The 23,310-nt window shown below is 40.2% G+C and overlaps 2 protein-coding genes across 2 annotated transcripts; both read right to left on the reverse strand.

Moving 5' to 3' along the window:
* Positions 1–1,907: 1,907 nt before the first annotated feature.
* On the reverse strand, positions 1,908–12,521 carry LOC131257944 (nuclear pore complex protein NUP35). Its single transcript, XM_058258921.1, has 3 exons — positions 11,678–12,521; positions 2,901–3,012; positions 1,908–2,411 (listed from the first exon to the last, which is right to left on the reverse strand). The coding sequence occupies exons 1-3, from the start codon at positions 12,253–12,255 to the stop codon at positions 2,106–2,108; spliced, it is 996 nt and encodes a 331-aa protein (XP_058114904.1). The 5' UTR covers positions 12,256–12,521; the 3' UTR covers positions 1,908–2,105.
* A 6,226-nt stretch (positions 12,522–18,747) lies between these two features.
* Positions 18,748–20,220, reverse strand: LOC131219032 (uncharacterized). Its single transcript, XM_058214020.1, has one exon. It carries the CDS (start codon positions 19,712–19,714, stop codon positions 18,974–18,976), a length of 741 nt encoding a protein of 246 aa, XP_058070003.1. The 5' UTR covers positions 19,715–20,220; the 3' UTR covers positions 18,748–18,973.
* Between the last annotated feature and the right edge of the window lie 3,090 nt (positions 20,221–23,310).

A 23,310-nucleotide genomic window follows, 5' to 3' on the forward strand; every position in this document is an offset into this window, starting at 1 on the left:
AAAACCCTTTTTGCCAAATGTATCAGAAGTTCAGAAGGGGAGTTATTTGGTATCTGCCAGCCTATGATCCTTGATAAACATACATTCAGAAGGAACTCAGAAACTGCACACATAGCATACAGTAACTCAAATTAAATCACATAAATTTGTGGAGCTTCCTGTCACAGCATCACAGTCCGGAAACCGGATTGTTTGTTGAAATAGGACGGATAGATAATTTTCATTTCAACTGTCCAATAAATGTCACCAATCTGAGAGTCAAATAAGTGCCTGTTTAAAACCGAGCTTATCTCATTTATTTATTTGTAAATATCTGTTCGAGATCTTCTTTTTTTTTTCTCTTTTTTTTGCTTTTTCTAGTTTCCTTTTTTTTAATTATTTATTTTTTTAAAGATTAAGGTTGAGTTACTTGAACTCTTTTTTGAGTGGGTGCTCTTGAACTCTTTTTTGAGTGGCAACCAAACAGGCTGTAAAAATATAACCACCAATTTATATAAACTACGAGCTCTGATACATAATTGATATTAACTAAAATGAGATTAACTCATTTTTAAGTGGCAACCGACCAAGCCCTATGTTTCATTTTTGGCTTATGATACATCTAAACTAGGCCCCATATTTTGGACAGTTCAGTTAGGATTACTTGCATGGGACATGTACAGTTTCTCAGTGCCTGTGTATCATCCATCACACACTGCTAAAGTATCAAAGTTCAAAGAACAAGGATGAACTGCTAGAAGAGAAAACAGTAAAATACTAATGTGATATAAGGGGCATTCTTTTGGGGAATGTTTCCAAGAATGAACTCAATGAATTGATGATTCTTATTACCTTTTCAAATTGGGACATGTTTCGTTTGGTTGACGCCCAGAACAGGTTTTGCAGCAGTATCCACTGTTTCAGGTCAATCAGGGGTGATAAATATCGAAAAAGATTGTAACTGGCCCATCAATGGCCCCAAGATTGACAATGTGTAATATTTATATTTTGTCACCCTCCTACTGAAATTTAATCAACATGTAAAGGCCATTTCTACACTGGCACTGACAGCCTTCAATAGTGGTTGATCTTAGTTTGTTCTTGGTTAAAAGTATTCTGGGTTTGATTAACAAAAACGCACTGATAGGCAGAGGTAGGCTGATAGTATAATGTTCATCTCTATATGCGGCCATGTGTGAGCACATACATGGAAACAGTGTCGGTGGTACTGTCCACTCTAGATATGAACTGGACCAAAAATAATAAGGCTCATCTGGCTATCCGATGATTGCATTTCAGGTAAACAGCAAATCTCCAGTTCTTTTTTCTTTTCTTTATTCTTTTTTTTTTTTTTTGCATTGGGGAGCATACAATCCTTTTCGAGTTCAGGAATTAGTAGTGCCCCGCTGACGTGAAACTTGGATCAGGATGCGCCTGACGAGAGGGTGCCAGCATGCTATGATTGGGCTTGTTGGATTAGCCAACGTGCCTAAGCATGCTAAGCTAGAAAATGGGCAATGAGCTTAGTAATCAGTAAACTCCGAAAAATTAAAATAAACACCCAACCAGTAAAACTCGCAATTCACGACTTCTAATATAATCCATGCTGACTGTGTAGGGCCGTTAGTCCATATCCAGCCAGCAGAACTGACTTTCAAAGTCATCCAACCACCACCTCTACCGCTTTTGGCCTATAGCCCATCAACATGGCCCACCAGATAGAGACTCGACCAATGCCAGCACCACACGCGTGCCCACAACAGCTACAATGGCAGCTCATCATGAGGGTCCTTGCAGCAACTGGCAGCTACTCGTGAGGAGCATTGTAGGGGGTTTGTTTCTTCCATAACAGCGGCCGCAGCTCGAAGCAAGATCCGGGGGGGGGGGGGGGGGGGAGGGAGGGAGGGGGGAGGATGGGATTCACCTGCTTTGTGAATTACAAAATTTTTTGATTATTAGTTACGAAACCTCTTGAAGCACACATTCCAGTTGGGATGAGGATGCATTCACCGCTATTACAAAACGAGTGCCAACAGCACAAGAAAAAAAAACAAAAACAATACAATTATGAAGAGATTGGATGGATTGATCCATAAGTCGCAGCACCCATGGGAGATTTCACTCGTTCAAATTCCAAACATCAAATCCATGATTCTCGAAACTGCAGATTTTGCAGGTGAGGCAATAGCCCCACCCAAGCGCCGGTTTGTGTCACCATTCTGAAGATAATAGGGCCGTGGAGAGGCTTTCAACACGCTGGGTGCCAAGCCGCCCCCAGGCGGCTGAGGGGGCAGCACCATGAAGCCTTGATTGTTGAGCTTTTCATTCAGGTACTGTCGCTCAATCGGATCCAAAGGCTTCACACCAATAATAAGAACCCCATTTATTTGCATCCCATTCTTGCTGAGAGCTTTCTGGGCATCAAATCGGTTCTGCATCAATAAAGAAAAATCAATAAACTACCTTTGAGAGCAGTGAGAATACAGACTGAAAAAAATATAAAATATAGAAACTGCTGTTGAACTGTACACATCAGGCCAACTACTTGAGATCTAAACCATTCGTGTGGGCGCCATCATGGATGCCAGATACCACAGGTCTCCCCTGTCATATGAACCTAGCTGCCCAATGAGCCAATCAAGTGTGGATCATTACATGTAGATGCCCATTTGCAGGCCACAAATCACAAGGCTGCAATCATCTGATAGGGGAGACGTCAGGCAATTGCCCATTGGAACCCACTAGATGAACAGCTTACATTGGCAAAAGGTGCACCCAACCTGTATCCTAAATTCTTACAGGGTATCATATAATATCTTTAGATAACTGCCAGCAGTAGTAGATCCTGGTATAGATTTTGCCAAGCATAACAAGACCGCTATTAAGATATTGAGGTATGAATAAGCAGAAGAAGAGATAACCTGATAAAGAATGTGCATCCAATTTGCATCTCTCGGACCTGGGACATGCTTTAATATTACGCCGCACTTCTCGAATTCACGCAATACCAAGTTGGTATCTCCTGGTGAAAATCTGATGAGGAAAAGTGAAGAATGACGTTACATATAGAAAATGAGCTGAGTACACAAACAATAAAAGAAAATCACCACTTTTTTCTTGGTGAGATAGAGAAGAAGATCCAAAGCAATCGTGGAACTGACAAATAAACCATTCCTTCCCCTCTTTAAGTAAATTGGGGCGAGGGAGGGCATGATACACCGTCTCAATATGCACCTGTCTGGAGCCATATGTAGCATGTAATGGCAATAAAGCATGCCGCTGTTTGGTAAGAAGGTTATGAATATCAGATCATGCCCACAGTTTTCAATACCATAACCAAACTCTGCATCCGAAGGAACATTGCAGGGAAAAAAAAAAAAAATCAATTTCATACATCCAGATCATTCATGCAATCACATAATTGATTGCACCAATGGTCTCACTTGATGTGTACTAAAGACATCATTTTTGGTTCGACTCTTTTTTCTACCCATGAAGGATCAGGAAAACCATAAGAAAGAAACCAAAATGGAAGAAAAAAATAAAAATCTCGAGTTGGTTACCCATTGGCAAATCAAATTGAAATTGGCAAATTTTTCAATCAATACTAAAAGGAAATTATGTTTTGTATTTTGTTTCCAGATTCTAGAACCTGCCAAAACAAACCAGCACCAACAACAACATACTCAGTGACAATGACAGAAACAGCAACAGAAATGACCAAATCAACGGTGCTAATGTCCCAGCCATTGAGGGGTTCTTGGGTAAGGGAAGAGTAACAATGGGCTGTTGAGAAGTGTCATCCACAGCTAGGTTGCAGGTGCAGGACAAGCACATATTTTTAGAAACTCCCCAATGCACACCAACCACCTTTGAATGCTAGTTATGGCTCTCTGATGAAAAGCAAAATTTGAACATACGAAAGTAGCCTTTGTTCATGAAATATCATAATGATGTCGGTCTTAAGAAACTCAAGCTGTTTATACCCAAGAACTCTTCTTTTTCTTTTTTGTAAAGGTAAGATATTTTATTAGAAAAATCAAAAGAAGAAGAATATCTCCCACCTCTTCCTCCCGCTTTCCCAACACCTCCTTCCATATGTTAAGCTTTTAAAATAACCTAAAGCCAGCATGTCCCTCTACTGTGATGCAATTCCACCACTCCTTCCTCCACTTCTCGCCATACCAACTCAAATCTAAACAGCCTCGATACCCGAGCATCCTCCTCCACTTCCAAAACTATCAGACATTGGTCGAAAATGGGCATCAGAAGTCCCCTTTGCCAAACAAGAGGGGAAACTCTCTACCCAATCAGCCAATACCAAAACCTGTTTAACTTGGATTTAGCAGCCCTCTCTTACCCATTAGTCCAAGTAAACTTAACATCTCCCGTCAGCATGTCCACAATATTATTTTTGGACCTAATCAAAAGTCTCTCACATCGCGTGAAATGCAGCCTCAATCCAGTTTCTCAAAGGTTAATCTTACAACATTGAAATCACGCCCACACACCATGTAAGTCGCCACCTTCTGCGAGAAGAATCTAGCTCTACCCAAAACAGAGATCATTGGCCTGCTTAAATTGGCCCATCTATAGTTGTGAACACCCATTTGAAGCCCGTAGCCACATCCTTAGGAGCACAAAAATTGAAAAGTGACCTCCCCACACTCTTGCTCCCACACCTTTGTGTCCCAAACATTGTTCGAAGTATCCCTGATATTATCCGTTATCTCCAGCTCGGCAATTCCAATAACACTGGTACTGACACTGATAGCAACGGTAGTATCAGAAATTCCAGATATCAGCAATGTATCGCTATAAATCTCTAATGTATTGATATCGCCAATGTATTGCCAATATTTTCAACCATGTAAATTTCAAGCATCGCTTGTCTCGCCAATGTATCGATATCACCAATGTATTGCCAATATTTTTTATTGTGTAAATTTTGGTGTCGCTTGTATCAGCGATATTTCAATAAGATCGCCAATGTATCGATATCGCCAAAAATCAGTTTACTAAAAAAATTCCATTTTAAGCGCATGGTTGTATGCAATGTTCAAATTGTTGATGATAATATCGCAATGTTATCGTTATCGCAGCATAGAGGATATCGAGACCACAGTCTTATGTTTCCTTTTCAGTTGTCGAAGATTTCTCGGCAAAATATCGTGTTGTCGATATTCTTAAATATCGATGGATGTTGGAGGGAAGTTTGGGTAGTTGGATGGATAAATGGGATCAATGGGATGGTTGGACTGATTTCTTACAAGTTACAAAAACACATGCTTTTAGGCACCTATTAAATGAAAACTTATTATGTATGCATTCTTTTTGCAAATTTTTTATTCCTAAATATGCAAATGTGTATTTTACTGAAAAATTCCACCGTTTTCCCCATGTTTCCCCAATGTCTCACCACATTTCTGGTTATCGGATATATTATCTACAATTGACATTGTTTCTGTATCCCCAACTAGCGATACTGATACTTCGAACATTGGTTCCAAATAACCACTATTCCTTCTACAACTCTCTTTGCATCTATGGCCCAGTTGGCCACCCAATCCTTATTCCTTCCACACCCAAGGAATCTAAAAAAATTGTCAGTCGATTGAAGCTTGGTTTCCTCAAAAGTTACCAAGCCTTATAAAATTTGCAGAAGCCCTTAATCTAATATCTCTTTTGCCTACACCCCAAACCCTTCACATTCCAACTGATTAACTTCATTGATGAACCATCCTAGCCCCTTTTCCCCACTTCTCTTCTTTGGAAGAAGCTCCCGCAATGTAGTTCATCAAAGACCCAACCCCTCACATTCCAACTTGAGGACTACTGGGTGGGATCCACCCATGGTGTTTATTTAAGATCCATTCCATTCATCAGGTACGCTCATCTATTATTAGCCATTAGACAAATTTTTAGGCTAAAAGGGAACTCACGTGGGAAACGACAATGCCAAAAATAGGGGAAATGCCACCATAGAACAGTATCAAATTGTGTTTCAGGCCCAACTTATTGTCCATAAACCCATCCAACCCATTCATAAGGTGCAGCCCAACAAGATTAAGAAACGATTGATACATCAGGCCAATCCATGACTTTGGTAGGTCATGATACTTGAATTTAAATGTTTAAGGTGAGTTCTACGTTGTTGACTTTGGTGCAAGGTGTCCCGTATCGGTATCGGTTAGTGTAACGGTGACCTCCAAAACCGATACGGATACAGGGTCGTAACGGCGATACGGGGGCGTAACGGCCCGTAACGGCGTAAATTTTTTTTTTGCCAAAAAAATATAAAAAAATATGTATTAAATCCGGAATATTCTAAGCATTCCAAATATGCATTCATTTATAAATTGGAACATGTTTATGGTGGTGTAACGGTCTACTCTTTGGTGAGAAGCTGTATCGGACTGTCTGATTAATTTTTGAACCAAGTAACCTGAATTTGACTACAAAATGTATATATTTAATTTTCTAAATATCTAATCTATATACTTAACAATTTAATATCTTTCTCCTAGTAGTTCTTTAAAAAAATGAAATTAAATTCAGGTAGATGGCGTTGCCAATTTCGGGCTGACTTGAAGGACCAATCTATGCCCCAAATTAGCCTCAAATTCATGCAATTTATTGTCATTATCCCACTTATGTATTAGTGGACATTTATTGGATAGTGAATCATGAAAAAAACCAAAAGGCCTTATTTTAAAAAATAAGAGTACACCAAATAACAATTAAAAACTATTCAAATAATTTGATTTTGGCATTGTGAGTTAGGAATTGCAGTTTATAATTTAATTAGTAAATTTTAAGTTAATGTCTTTGGTACAATTTTTTATGGCCCCAAATTAGGTGAGACTTGGATTGTGAAGTGTATCACACATGTCAAAGTTTTTTGGGCCCCACGCATGATGAATGTGTTATATCTAAACCGTCCATTCATTTGACGAGATTGTCTTAAGACTTGACACGAAAAATAAGACAAATCTAATTATCAAGTGGACCACACTGCAAAAAGCAATGGGGGATTGAACGTCTACCATTGAAAACTTTTTTGGGATCACATGACTTTTAGATCAATATGAAATTTGGTTTTCCTCTTCATTCGGGTCTTTTTGACCTCATGAACAGATTGGATGGAAAATAAATGTTACGGTGGGCCTACGAATTGTTTAACGGTGAAAATCATCACCTCCGCTGCTATTTTTGGTGTGGTCCGGACGATCTTTGGATACGATTCATTTTTTAGGTGATGCTCTAAAATAATATTTAAAAATAGATGAACGATGTGGATATAATAAATACATCACTGTGGAGCCTATAAAACTTTGATCTCCTTTGAACCGTTCGTACAACTCAGAGCTCGAGGAGTGTCAGCGCTCGTCTCAGCGTGACACGTACCGAGAGCAGCTTACGCTGCCCCAAAAAAAAAAAAGGAAGGAGAGAGGGAAACCGAAAAGAAAAAAGAGGGAAAGAAGAGAAGAAAAAAGAGGGAAAGAGGGAAAGAACAGAGAGAGAGAGAGAGGGAGAGAGAGAGAGAGAGAAGAAGAAGGAGGAGGAGGAGGAGGAGGCCGTAGCCGCAGTCGCAGCAGGACCGCAGCCGCAGCCGCAACAGGGCCGTAGCAGGCCGAGAAGAGGAAGAAGAAGAAGAAGAAGAAGAGAGAAGAAGAAGAGGAAAAGAAAGGAAAAAGGTAACGGTTTTTTATTTATTTTCTTTTTTTTTTTTTTCCAAGGCCCGTAACAGCCGTTACGGGTCAGTAACGGCCGTTACGCCCGTAACGGCCGTTACGTGTACAAAAAAGCGACTCGGCCGATACGGCCCCGTATCGCGTAAGGGGTACCACCGTTACCGTTACGTATCGGCCGTTATGGCCGATACGTAACCGTTTTGGGACACCCTGCTTTGGTGTTGTCCACCAGCACTTTAGATCGGCTAGATCTTTTGCGTTTTGTATCTTTATGGTGAGCCAAAACTAGAGAAAGTGATGGATATGAGCTTTGGTATATAGGAAAGGACAATAATAGAAATGGAGTAAGGATAGTGATCGATAAAGATTTAAGGGATAAATACATGTGAGGAAAGTAAGTGATAGAATTTTATTAATAAAACTTTTGTTAAGAGGGGGGATAATCAATGTTATTAGTACATACACACAAAAGGTTGGGTTATAGGAAAGAATTAAGGGACAATTATGGGAGGATATGGATGGACTAATGCAAGAAATTCTGAACGGAGAGAGGATATTTATAGGAGGAGACTTAAATGATCATGTTGGGAAAAAGAAGGTAGAGAGGATATGAGGGGGTATATGGAGGACATAGTTTTTGGGAGAAAAAATGAGATGGGGGAATGGCATACAATCTAGCTCTAGCAAGAACATACTTTAAGAAGAGATATGAACATTTAATAACTTTCAAAAGTGGATCATATACGGGCTAAATAGATTTCTTTCTACTTAGGAAGACAAAACAACCAATATATAAGGACTGCAATGTGACACCTAGAGAGAGTTTGACCATTCAACATAAGTTAATGTTTATGAATATTTACATTAAGAGAGAGAAGAAAGGGAATGAAATTAATAGTTGTCCAAAAATTAGGTGGTGGAATATAAAAGAGGATAAATCAATATTATTCATAAATAAATTGATGGAAGAAGGAAAGTAGAATGTCGAGAAAGAAGGAAACATTATGTGGAAAAAGATGGTAGAGTGCATTAGGAAAGCGGCAAAAGATATATTAGGAGTATCTACTAGCAACATACAAAAAGCCATTAACGAGAAATGTGCACGTTTCAAAGCCTGGCAAGGGACTAGAAACAATGAAAATCTTGAACAATATAGAAATGACAAAAATAATGCTAAGAAAATAGTAAGTGCGGCTAAACTAAAAGCTTATGATTACCTTTACAATAGATTGGGGACAAGAGAAGGTGAGAAAAATGTATTCAAACTCGCAAAAACAAGAGCGAAGAAGAGTGGGGACCCATATCATGTTAGATGCATTAAGAGAGATGACCAGAGGATGCTAATCAAGTACGATGAGATCGATGAAAGGTGGAGAAGCATTTTTTATAACTTGTTAGATGACAAACATTCTAAGAGCATAGAGATAGAAGGAACCGTGAACTCAAATAACGTCGGAGTCCATAGATGTGTAGGATCAAGATATTTGAAGTAAAAGAAGCTTTGAGAAATATTACAACAATAGAAGTTTGAAAGTGTATGATAGATACCGGGTTTTTGGTTGACAAAGTTGTTCGACAAGATTGTATGACCGAAGAAAATGCCAAACGAATGGAGGAAAAGTACCATGATAACTATTTATAAAAATAAAGGAGGCATACAAAGTTGCACTAACTACCATGGGATTAAACTTATGACCATTTTTTTATGACGACAAGGTGTCTCCGCCCCTTTAAGGCAAGACTATTCCCTGCGGATGCAGGCAATCACCCGCCAACCACGAGCATCGAGTAATCCACAGGGAGGGGAATCAAACTCATGTTTGTGGGGAGTAAACCCATGACCGAAGCCATTCGCCCAAACCATGACAAGTACTAAAGTTATGACCATACTTTGAAACTTAGGGAAAGGGTGATTGAGCAAAGACTGAGGAATGAAATGAATGTATCAGAAAATCGGTTTGGTTTCATGCTGGGGAGGTCTGCCACTGAAGCCATTTTCCTACTTACAATTGATGGAGAAATATAGGGATGAAGAGGGATCTCCACATGTTCTTCATTGATTTAGAGAAAGCTAACAATAGGATGCCTAAAGAGTTAATCGAGTAGGTGTTGGGAGAGAGAGGAGTTTCAAGAGAATGTGAGGGAGCAATAACAAATGTGAGGAGAGCAATAACAAATGTGAGGATAATAGTGGACAAATGTGAGGATAATAGTGGAGAGACAAGTGTGTTCCCAAATATTGTAGCTTGCACCCAAGGTCAACATTGAGTCCAAACCTTTTCAAATTGGTCATGGATGAGTTCACGAGCCATTTATAGGAAGAGATCCCATGGTGTATGATGTTTGCGGATGGCATAGTTTTGATTGACAAGAAAAGGGAGGGCATAAACACAAAGCTAAATATATGGAGAAGTCTAGATTTATGGAGAGGTACTTTAGAATCTAAACTATTTAAAATTAGTTGGACTAAAACATAGTATACTAGTGCAATTTTAGTAACAAACTACCACTAGAGTGGGAACGAGGAATTAGTAAAGATTATTGAGCAAGAAGTTTCCCAAAATGAAAAACCACTTCAATTATCAACCCAAGCGAGGCTGAAAAATTGGAGATGTGCCTCTAGAGTTTTACGTGATCGTCGTTTACCACTCAAACTAAAAGGGAATTTTATATGTGGGCTATAGGACCAGCCATGCGTTCTGGGATTGGACAGTTAACAAACATGTCAATAAGATGAGTGTAGCTGAAATGAGGTTGTTGAGATGCATAAGTGGCGAGACAAGGATAGAATTGGAAATTAATGCATTCAAAAGAATTTAGGAGTAGCACCAATAGGTAACAAGATTAAGGAAAGTAGACTTCGATGGCATGGTCATGTGCAATGGAGACAAAAAACTGTACTAGTTAAGAGTGAATCCATACAAGTTGAAGGCTCAAAAAGGATAAGGGAATGCCCAGAAGGACATGACTGGAGGTAGTAAGTAAAGACATGGTGACCTATGGTCTAACTGAAGTCACGGCCCTTGATAGAGTGGAATGGCAAAAAATTATTCCTGTAGCCAACCCCAATTAGTTGGGATAGGGCTTAAATGATGACAATGATGATGATCTTTATGGTGGGGCATACATGATGAACGATTGGATTGCAAATATACATCAACATGGGCCCACAAATAGCTTGATTTGGTAATGTGTACATGGCTTGTCGTTTACGAGGAGTTTGCGTCTCTGTTAATTGCAATGACAGCTGGCTGTGAATTTGAAATTTGGGAGGAATTATTTGGTGCTCTAACAAAGCATGACGTCTAACACATGGGCAACTTGAAATTGCACACATGGCATAGATTAACTCAAATTTAACCAATTAAATTGTGGTGGCCATTGCTGCTGAATCAGTCCCGAAATCATATTAGTTGAACAATCTTAACCTCATATTTATGGATACTTGTTTTCTGTTGAGATAGGACCTTTGGATTGTGGTGGCCACATGTCCTTCTCATGTGCAGCACTTGCATACACCATACAAACCATCTAGATTGTGGTACATGTTAAGAGAATGGAGCATACTTTAAGATGACACAATCAAGAAATCCTGATCATCTGCTCTTGACACAGTGGAGCACAGATGGCCAGTATTGGCCCATATCATCCAATATGGATAGCTTTTGGTGGCAATCGATTCGGCACATCGAAACCAATTTTTAAACCTTGTTTAGGATTGTCCCATTAGGGAGATTCTAGGTGGCGGATCAACAACCTGCATCACTGAACCATGGGCCTCTCACACATATGGGCTTAGAATCATGGACTCGTGACACAATTTCCTTCTTTTAAATTAACCATGACCTGCATTGCAAATGAAAATAAAATAGCTGCATATAATGAATACCTACAAACACAATACACAATACACAATAAGTAGAACAGGATCCAACACAGAATCAATAGAAATCCATTGCAGGTTGAAGGAAATGAAATCCAAGAAACGAATTCTGAAGACATACCCATAAACTGTGACCCACTCCTCCTCAGCAACACTGCTCCCAACAGGCAAGTTGCTCCTCTGCAAGTCCGGCCTCGCCACCTCCCTTGGTGGCGGAAGCGTAATTAAAGCACCTGGCTGCACCACTCCATCCACAGGTGACCCCTTCCCCTTCTCATCGTGGTCCCCACCGCTCCTAGCGGGGGACCACCAATTCAAGCCCACGGGACTCTGCTGAGTCTGCGCGCCCCCTGGCGGTGTCACTGCCACCGCAGCATAAGAAGTGCTCGGCTCGCCTCTGCTTTTCAAAGGGGAGAGTGAATCCCGGGCCGGCGTCCTCGCCTCCGACTTGAAATCCGGCGACGCGGGGTAGTCGCCGATGCCGGACTCAGGTGAGAAATCGGCGCGGTCTTCTAAGGTGAAGACGGGAGGCGGCGGGGGATCCGAGCCGTTGAAATTCTCCCGCCAGAGAGCGGAGACCGCCGCGGCCTGGCCGGGGCTGGTGAACTTCCCTCTGTGGGTGGAGATCGGGGATGCGAGATCACGGAAGAACAGTGACTGTCTACCGGATTTGGCGGTCCTCTGCAATGTGGTGCTCATCTTCTCTCCTCTCTCCAGGAAAGAAGCAGAAAAGATAGAAACCCTAGAAAGAATTCACAAATTCCAGAAAATGGAGATCGATTGAGGTGAGAGAATCGAGATTTTGGGAGAGATATCGGGAGAAATGGAAGAAATCTGAAAGGGAGAGTAGGATCTCTTTTGAAGCGGAGGGTTTTTGAATTTTGGGGTTACCCAAAAGGGAGGGAAACCCTACTCTCGCAAAAGAATTGGGATGCAAAACCCTAGCTCTAGGGATTCCTTCAGAAGGTTAGGATGGTAATTTTCAGTCCGCGCTCCGCCGCGCTGTTTTCCCTTTCGGGGAGTTATCTGATACTCAGCTTATGACGCTTGACACGCAGGCGCTCTGAGAATCGACGCTTGATACGCAATCCGCGTCCATCAATTTAAACCCAAGCTCTGTGGACCGGGCGCGGATTGGATACTGGCAAGGTCAGTAGCCAAATCGCTACTGAAGTGACGTCACCAAGCTCTGTGGACCCCACCATGATTCATGTGTTGTATCCATACCGTCCAACCATCTGTAGAGATAGTTTTATGGCATTAAAAAGAGAATGAGATAGATATAAATTTCAAGTAGACCCGCCATAGAAAACCGTGGGAACAGTCACACCCACCGTTGAAACATTTATAAGGCCCACCGCGATGTATTTTTGAGATGCAACTTATTCATAAGTTAACATAGAGATAAATGAAGTGAAAAAAAAAATATCAGCTTGATCGGAAACTACTGTGGCCCTGAGAAGTCTTGAACGATGGATGTCACTGTCCCCATTATTTTCTATGGTGGGGTCCACTTGAACTTTAGATCTATCTTATTCTCTTTGTAATGCAATAAAACTATATGGTTGGACGGTATGGATACAACACATGCATCATGGTGGGTCCACAGGGCTTGGTGACATCACTTCAGTAACGATTTGGCTATCAGTATCCAATCCGCGCCTTCGCGCCTTGAAAAAACTCACAGCCAGTAAATCATGCATTTGTATGAACCTTGATCCGGGGGTAAATGTTTTCTGATATATGACCGTTGGATATTTTTCATTTCAGCGTACATTAAATGTCCACCAGTCCGATTGTTATGTTATCAAATAAGTTTAATCATAGGTTTTAATACGTCTAAATGGTGGACCGTAATTTGGACAGCTCAATTTAATTTTACTGTATTACATGTGTAAAGTTTATTGGAACAACGATCACATGGACGCTTGGGGCGAGGTAAAACGACGGATTTGCCCTCATGTGTCTCTGTTCACGCGTCCAACCGGGCGCTGCTCGGACTATCTGAATGTAATAATCAGTATATCGCGCGTGGCCGTGTTTCGCTGTTTACGGTCATTGTCCCTCCGATAGATGGCCAACAAATGGACGGTGAAAATTCAAATTTTTTAGGATCTTCCCAAGTGGTGAGGTTCGGGAGCCATCTATCCACGGTGGGACCAATCAGATCATCAATTTTGATCTATAACTCTTCATCGAATGAAAACTTTGGACCTTTGCTTTTGTACACCGTTGTTGACTCTAGGGTACAGATGGTGAGAAACTGGCGAGAGATTCCAAAGCTCCAACGGTGCTGCCATCGGGATATGATACATTTCACAAGCGGTCTATCAATTCAACGGTCCATATTCAATATATGTGAAGTTTGATAGGGTAAGCCCCATCGCATTGAAACTCCTCTCAATTCTCTCAACCTTCCCGTTGATAAATAAATAAATAAATAAAAGGTAAGACATTCCTGTAGTAGATATTTTATATTCAAGAAATTCACCAAAAAAAAATATTGGAAAATTATTAGAAAATACATGACAAGTAAGCGGTGAGCAAAGCTACCACCTTGTTTTTGTTACAAGTGTTAAAGCTGCACCCGCGCATGCACGGAAATGCTTTCACTTCCTCCACTTTTTTCTCTTCATTTGCTCTGTTTTTTGTTTGATTGGAATCTATGCTTTGGCTTTAAGTAAAAATGTATTTGACTTGGAGTCTCAACTAGCCAAATGAAACTTAGAATCTACCGTTAGCTATAAATTGTAAAATCATAATATTTTCTAACTCAAGTAACTCTTGCAGTTGGTCTGCAATAGCAAGTTTTAAGAAATTGCCTCAATTACGAAAAATGAATGAGTTATGCATAATTTTTACCTGTGCACCATACAATCCCTACTTTACGGAATTTTACAAAATTTAAAGGGATTTTGTGGTGTTTTGGCATTTTTACATCTAACCGCACTTCGCAGTGTTTAAGACTATGGGCAGGTAAAAGAGAAAAAAATTAGAACCAAACGTTACTCTACATAGTTTAGGGCCTTGAGTAGGTAAAATAAAGTTTTTATTATTATTTTAAAGATGGATAAGAGAGAGAGAGTGTGTGTGTGTGTGTTTCAAAATAAAGATAAAAGAATGTGAATGTATATTTTTTTATGTATCTGAAATGCAAGTTGATTTGAGATGTGAGAAGGTAAAGGGGAAACCCAACACCTTTTTATGCAAAACAAAATGGTCGGAGATCCCCGATTCCAACCCTACTCTTGACTTTGTTGCCTTCTGTGCTAGAATTCCTTTTGAGGGTTGGTTTCTAAAGTTGAGCAAAACCCTAGTCAATCAAATATCTTCAAAGCCTTTGGAGAAGAGAGCCCACTTGGACGTCACTCTCTCAAATTTCTTTGTATCTCTCCGTGTTTCTTTTTGTTGCTTGTCCCCCTCGAGTTAGGCGTTGGGGCTGAATTTATAGGTGAAAACTGTTAGCTAACAATTGGCCAATAGTGGACACTTGGCAAAAATTTCCCATGTAAGATCTGTCTGAAGGCATCTAAATTTTCGACCGGTGTAAAGGGGGTATCAAGTGTCCATTGGCTAATCGCTAATCGATGGTCCACATGGCACTATAAAAATAAGTCCTTGACACCTATAGGAGTGAAAAATGATTGCATGGATGATGACATCACCATCAACTATCCACTAACACATAGTTTCATTCTGTCAATCTGATTCGTTGGCTGTGTCTAATAAGTATCGGGAACCCTAAATATGTGACACATTTGGATTTACGATGTTTTATGGGTTGGGCAGAGACAATTTTAATGTACTAATTAGGGTTCCCAAAGTGTTTAGACGTTCAACTAGGAAATGATTTGTCATGTTCTATATTTGCCGAGAGTCATATTCACTTAATTGATTAGATTTTCAACAATCCTTGAAAATTTTCAGAGATGATTTTATCAAAGCTCAACCAAAGTCAAAAGAGTAGTTTAATCTCATTTAGGATCGGGTGTATACAATAGGCCAATTGAGTTTGGACTTATTCATGACATGTGAGATTATTAGAAGCCCAAAATAGCAACAACCACATGAATCTTAAGCAAGAAAATGGAAGATGGGTTAACTATCTTAACCTACTTCTAACGTGGGTTTGGGCAAAGTTAAATTGGTGGCAAGTTTTGCTTTGCTATAAAATGTCATTCTACTAAGTAGGTGAGCCAAGGATTTGGTTGAACTTTTCCAGGCCAAATTTCTCATATAGCCCATATATGTGATCAATGGGCTACACTAGATGACTCAATTCTAGTTGACCTAAAAGCCAACAAAAAAAAAAGAAGTAATAGGAGGTAAATTCTAAATATAGACACAATGTATATAATGTTCGTAGTCATTAATTGTGTAGGGTTGGGCATTCCTTTCGCCTTGCAAATTCCATTTTTAAACATGTTTTTAATTATATCAGGTTTGAGTTGTGCTGGTTAAGCCCGATCTGATTACGACAAAATAGGTTTGGGTCAAATCATGCAGGGTTTGATTAATTATAAACGAGTCTACTCTAGCAACCAGGTAAAGGTTGTTGGGTGAGTTTGGGTCAGAGTTCTTGACCGATTTAGTACAGTAAATGGATTAGGCTTGGGCTTGATAAGGATAAATTCCTTTCAAATTTCTTAACCAGTTCTCAAGCTTATAAATTTCTACTTATTACATCCCTGCAATCGTGGAAGTCTAGCTCATCGCCAAAGACTTTAATTAGGTTGTATACGCCTCAATTTCTCTAAAACCTTCAACTTAATTACTAAGCTTGTTAATATTCACATTATTTTCATTTTGGCAATGGTAAGAGGTTGACTTATCAAATAATTGATGTTAAAATTACCTTCTTAAATAGGTTTTTCAAACAATTCATCTTCACGGAGCAGCTGCCTAATTTTGTTGATCCACACTGTCACACTCATGTCTATAAATTAACCACGACTTTATACGGTCTCAAAGAGGCTCAACGAGCCTGGTTTTTTTTTTTTATTTTTAAAACTACTTGCCCATCATCCCTGGGCTTTCTTTTCTAGCGTGGTTGATAGTCGTTCTTTGTTCATCACTGTTCTCACGATATTATTATTCTTCTACTATATGTGGATAGTATTACAGGCACCAATTATAGTTCTGGATTTCTTAACTGGTTTATTTCTTCTCTAAACTCACATTTTGCAAGGAATGATCTCGACATCTTACGTTACTCTCTTAGCATTGAAGAGACTTAGCTCTATAATGATCTATATATAATTATCTTATCCAAGTATGCCCATGATCTTATTAACTGTTATCAAATGAGTAGCTGTAAGATCATTTCTACACCAATGGCCCTTCAACAATATACTTTATTGGATCCTCTTTTTTTTTTCTTTTTTTTTCTTTTTTTACAGAAGTATAACTGGTGCACTCTGATACATTATTATTGCTAGGCTCAACATATCTTATAGTGTCAACACTGTTCATTAAAGTATGTGAAGGCCTGCTATAGGAGAGGAGATTGGCAAGCTCACCTAAATGGTATTTTGGATTTTGGTGCCCATGGCCATTCACATAGTTTCCTAGGATCTCAATTAACTTTTTTAATGTTGACTAGGCAGGGTGTCTAAAAATCAACCGATCTACTACAAATTTTTCTATCTTTCTTGACTTCGATTGTATTTTATGGAGTCCCAAGAAGCAACATACAATACCTCAATCTAGTGCCATGGTTGAAAATAGATCAATAGCTTTTATTGCCACTGAAATTACTCAAGTCGCTTTGATCATCTGAGATGTTGGTAGTTTTTTATCAGCTTCCTATTATATTTTATAATAATATTAGTTCTCTGCACATGATGGTGAACCCTGCATTTTGTACTCTGTGAAGAATATCGATTTTAACTATCATTTCGCGTTGGAGACTTTAGTAACCTGGAATATCCCTTCCTAAAATTAAATGTACATATGTTCACAACACCTAACACGTGATTCGTTCCTCATGCTTTATTTAAGACTTGGCCTTTGGTTTGCTACTCGGCTGAGTGATAAAGATAAACCCCTTTCAAAGATTTTGAATCTCCCTCTCCCAGGATAGCAATCATCCAATGGTCGTATGCCCTAACGTTATGTTTCTTTTTTCTCTTTTTGTATTTTTCTTGTGTCAATATAAATTTTTCCATAAAGACTTAATAGCTTTTCATTCCACTTGTCGGGTTTTGTATGAATATATAATTTTCTACAAAAACTTAGGAGTCATTTTGAACTATGAACTTGGGGGGGTTTCAAATCCTCCGGTTGTTTGGCACCATAAAGTAAACGGGGGTTTCAAATCCCCCTAATAGAGGTTTTGAAATCTAAGGTAAGACCTTGGATTACAATTAAAATTATTCCCATAATTGTATGTATAACATGTGTATCACTAGACTTGGACATGGGCCACTTATGATATCCCGAAATAATTAGACTATCAATTGCATCACTATAATTACTTTAATACGATGATCAGCACCATCCAAACATTATTCATGTAAATCAACAATTAAAAATCATTGGTTAGTCACTTGGACGTGATCTTGTGCCTTGTGGCACATCCAAGACTTTGAATTTCATCATTTTTTTTGGCAAAATAAATATTTCAGCGGGCTTATTACAACCATTATGTCAAAAATTACATAAGTTCACTAATTAGAGATATTAAAGTTGATTTAGTAATTAAATTCAAACCCTTACATATATACAATGAATGGTTACTTTTGGATTAAAGTTGATTCTCAATCCAGGGTGCCAAACACAGCAACAGGATTTCAAATGCAGGGGTTTCAAATCCAGGGTTCCGAGTCCATGGGATTTCAGATATATCCATGCTCCCAAAACAGTCCCTTAATAGCTCCTCTTGTCAGGTTAAGGGAGAATTCTAAAAAATCTCCATCTCTATAGATTTTAGGGTCGACCCCGACCAGACCAATTACAATCCACTGTCAACTCTACCCACGATCCTTACCATGCATCCAATTGGTACAGCCCTACTAAAGTATTTTATGCAGCTGACATTTGATTTTTATGCATCTGTCATTGCATCCATCCCTGACCGGCATGTAACAAAAAATGCAGTATGTTAGATATACACACGACGGTGGGGCCTACCTCTTGAAGGCTTCCACTCATTCATTAGACAGCACTACCAGTCCTCGCAACGTGATTGATTTTTCTTGAAAAAAAAAAACTGAGTTATTTTGATATACATCGTAATATATTCACAAATATACTGTCCTGATCCACGTATTCCATTCCCACCCTTCCATTCCACATGAAAGGATAACAAGTCAATGCCCAAGGCTGCGTTTGGATATAAAACTGAATCGAATTGCAAATCATATCCCTCTTTAGGGACTGTTTGCAATCCAATTCAATAGAGCATCCAAACACAGCACTAAGCAGCGCACGAGGCCCGGTCTCCAGGTGCTCCGTCATCCTCGTTGCTAACGTAAGCCGCCAGGTTCATGTACCCATCCAGCTCCTTCCTCTCCCGCCACCTGGCCCTGCATATCACACAGCTGGCAGCCCTCCGCCCCCTGCTCCTCTTCCACTTCAGAAAACACTCGTCGTGCAGCGAGTTCCTGCACACCGCGCAAGCCACCAGCCTCTCTTCCTTCCTCATCTGCTCCATGCAAACGGGACACGTGGAATCATCCGGTAACTCTATCGTGTGCGGTAGGCCGAAGGATCCCCTAGACTCTGAGAATAGCTGGTGGAATCTCTCACGTGCGCGGGGCCCGGCGAGCGTGTCAAGGGATACAGGCGTGCGGAGTAGGCGGCTGAGCTGGCACGGACGGAGGGTCCTCCTCCGCAGACACGTGTCGTCGAGGGAGAGACCGAGGACACGTAGGAGGACGAAGAGTATGTGCTTGCACGGGGTTGTACGGTCGGGGCACGTGCAAGAAGGGGCGACGGAGAGGGTGACGGTGTAGACGTTGCCGGTTGCGCCGAGGACGAAGAAATCGGCGTCTGATCGGTGGAGGAGACGTAGGTGATGACGGAGGGCTCGGATTATCCGGTCCGCGAAGGGTTGGGTGGGGTTGAACCGGGCGGGGGACGGCTGATCGGGTGGACGCGAACTGGAGGCAGCAGGCTCCATGATCAAAGGTCGGGGGGTCCGGTCCGGTCCCAGCATGCGATTCGATACCGCGACAATTGCTTTTTGTAGGGGGAGACTGAGAAAGAGGAGTTTTGGGTTTGTACGGATACGTTGAGTGGTGTACAGGCCTACGTGAGGGATGGCCGAGGGCAGAGGTAAATACTCTGGGTTGGGTTTGGAACTGTTGGATGCCGTCCAGGAAATGGTAAGATGATGGATTCAGCTTGTACAGCTGGGGCCCAGGGTTTGTCGATACGAACCTTTGGAGAATGGATTCTGCCATTGTACAACCTTTCCGCTCATCAGGTGGGCCACACTGTTGGTTGAAATCAATGGACAACGACTTTACTTGAAAGTAGAAGTGTGGCCTACCTGTGGAGCGGTAATGATGGTCCACCGAGGGCAGATAGAAGGCCGATCTTCATGGTGGGTCCCATGGATTTCATGGTAACGATGCCTTTCATTCGGCATGCGCAAGTTCTGTGTAGATCTCCACGATTGAAAGAACGTGGTTTTTTTTTTTAAAAAAAAATATAAATTAGAAAGAGAAAAGGAAGAAAGGTCCCGACTGCTCTGATACTCGGCAGAGTGGAGTCGATGATACGCAGGCAATTGTGAATTACTTGAAAATTGCACACGGAAATATAAAAATTAAATTTACATACACCATGAACTATTAGGGTGGTGAACATTTATTGGACGCTTAGTAATGAAAATATCCACCCCTCGTGTTTCAATAAACAAGTGTCCGTAAATAAGAAGATGGGATTATACAATCTCCTGAATCACTCGTTTTATTTAGTGAGATGTGAGATTGCGTGACTCATGTTCAGCGTCTAAGTGCACACGCATCAAGTTTCGCACATGGCCGAGTATCAATAGAACTCTCCTTCCAAATGATATGGGCGCAGAGATGCACCGAATAAGACCATTGGCCATCTTTTGATTTGGGTCGTGTGGCTAGCCTTATGAGTGGCATAACCACGTATCGCGTGTGCACAGCACCCCACGTACGGATGCAAAAAAGGTAGCCCCTTCTGTTTTGGTAAGCAAAACGTGGCCATGGCTGATAGGGCTGTACACGAACCAAGTTAGCTGGGTTAGCTCGCCCGACTCGACTCGAAAAAGCCTGATTTGACTCAGTTTGAAATGGAGTTCAAGTAGAGTCGAGCTAATTTTTTTAGCTTGAAAAAATTTCAAACTGATTTTGAGCTTGGCTGAGCTCAACTCAGCTTGGATCGAACCCAACTCGAATCGAATATGGATCAAACCAGTTCGATGACTTGGTTACTTTAATATTGATATTGCTCACCAAGTGTTTGATGATATGACTTGATGAAGCTAGTGCGAGAAAAGTATGTATGTGAAAGAAGTACTTTTTTTACTTGATTTTGACATTGCCTACGAGGTGTTTGATGAAATACCTGTAAAATCACTGATGCTATTTTACATAAATAGTAATAATTTGAAAGTGCATCCATATGTTTTGAAAATGTTCTACAAGTGAACCTGGCTTAGTCTTGACTCGAACCGGCTCGAGCTGCTGACCAAACTGAATTGAGCTAACCAGTCAGGCTTGAAGACCGAGCCAAGTCGAGTTTAGCATAAGCAAGACTCTACCCGTGTACACCTCTAGTGGCTGATTAGCTGACTCGCATCGGGCAAGTCCACTCGTTAAGTGGGCCACACTGTTAAATCATCTATATCGTAATGGCTCATTTTGTCATTTTGATTAATGCTCCATATGAGGTGGGCCGCACGATTTGGATGGTACAGATGGGCAGGCCACTGTTTTCACCATTCTTTAAATTACAACAAACCGTCTGCCGCTCACTGGCACGCTTGTTGGAGGATCCCGAATTGTTCAAAAACAGTGGACCCCACACTTATCTAATGATCAGAGCCAAACTCAAATAGTCCATATTGAATGGGTGAAATCAGATGGTTAAGATCATCCGACCAGCATGATTTGTGGCTACGCGGCACTGTAGCTGGGCATGATTTAGACTGTCTGAATCTACGTAAATGCATGCCACTTAACAACAAAGGGAGACCACTCATCACAAAGTACCTTGGCTAATTCCCAACCTCCATACAGGTGCCAACGTTGCACATATGCTCGAGATTTTAACCGTTCATCGAGTAGTTTGCATTTGGTAGCACTGGAGAACTGGCCCTGCAAAACCAGGTTAATCTGAACTGGAACAAATAAGATTAAAAAATAAATAAAATCTAAGCAATCACAGAGAGCTTATGATTTTTTAGGTGAAAATTCCTTATGGTAAAAGAGTACAATATAAAGTAACGATTAATTTACTATTAACAGCAAAAAAAAAATAAAATCATAGCTTTCTTTCATTGGAGGCTCTCACAACATTAAAATACAACTTAAATTTGCAATTCCTTTAGCCTTAACATAACTAACTCTAAAAGCCACAATTTTTAGAGAAAAATGTCAAAAATATCCCTTCAATGATTCATTAACACTTTAACCTTGTTAGCATGTGAAACATGAATAACGTAAGTTCAAAAAAGTGAATAAACCTATAATAATTTACATATCACAATTTAACAGGTAGTTCAAAAAGCAGGCTAGTACAACTATCAAGTAAGCCACACATGGACGTTGAATGCGGACAACTGGTCATTTCTTCTCATCCACATGAAGCCTATATGGTTAATGAGTAAAGCACGAAACTAAAAGAGTTTGCCTGATAAATGGCCCCAAAAGCCCACGAATAGGGTAGTACTCTCATCGGGACTTAGCTAGAGATGGACAAGGCTATTTGGGCTCTCAGAAGGTTACAAATTGGGAACTATGCCCAATATATATATTTATGTAGGAAAGTAAGTTTCGAGGTGCGACAAAAGTTACTTGGCTTGAATTTGATTCGTCATTTTTTAGAGGATGTCCGTAGTACAATAAGAATACTAGACAATTAATTTTCAAGATATCCTCGAATGTTATCTCGTTACACCGGTGCACTCAACGTACGAAGACTTTAACCGTCACTGTATGCCTAATTCGAAAATTGAACCAAATTCGTTGCAAAGATTCGAAGTGAGAGAGATAAAGCCGAAACATTGAATCAAATATTTTAAATTCGAAATTAGAGAAGTCCATTATATAAACTTCAAAGGTTGTCTTGAATACACTGCACCATGTCCACAGCGCAACCTGGTGCACGCTTGTGTGGTTCATGGCATAGATTGAGACTGATGGTATAGCCTCCCAAACAACCGAATTCACGTGCCTCGTGAAATTAGTCTAAATCCCATACAAAATCTTCATCTCATAAACTTAAAATTTTCTTATTGTTTATTGGATGTGGGATTAAACCCACCCCATTACAAGACAAAATGCTTTCATTTCTTCTTTGCAAAATTTTAAGATTTTTTTATTTTTTTTAAATTTTAAATTATTTATTTATTTATTTTGAAACACAAAATAAATAACATTTTACCCATGCAGTCCATCCATTTTGAAAGATCATTCCAGGCATGAGCTAGAAAAGAAGGTAGTTCGAAGGCTCAAGTGGACCACGCCAAAGAAAGCAATGGGGATTGAACTCCTATAATTGAAAATGCCTTAGGACTCACCGTGATGTTTATTTACCATCTAACCTGATATG

The sequence above is a fragment of the Magnolia sinica genome, chromosome 1 (assembly GCF_029962835.1).
Source record: "Magnolia sinica isolate HGM2019 chromosome 1, MsV1, whole genome shotgun sequence".
In the NCBI taxonomy this organism is placed as follows: domain Eukaryota; kingdom Viridiplantae; phylum Streptophyta; class Magnoliopsida; order Magnoliales; family Magnoliaceae; genus Magnolia; species Magnolia sinica.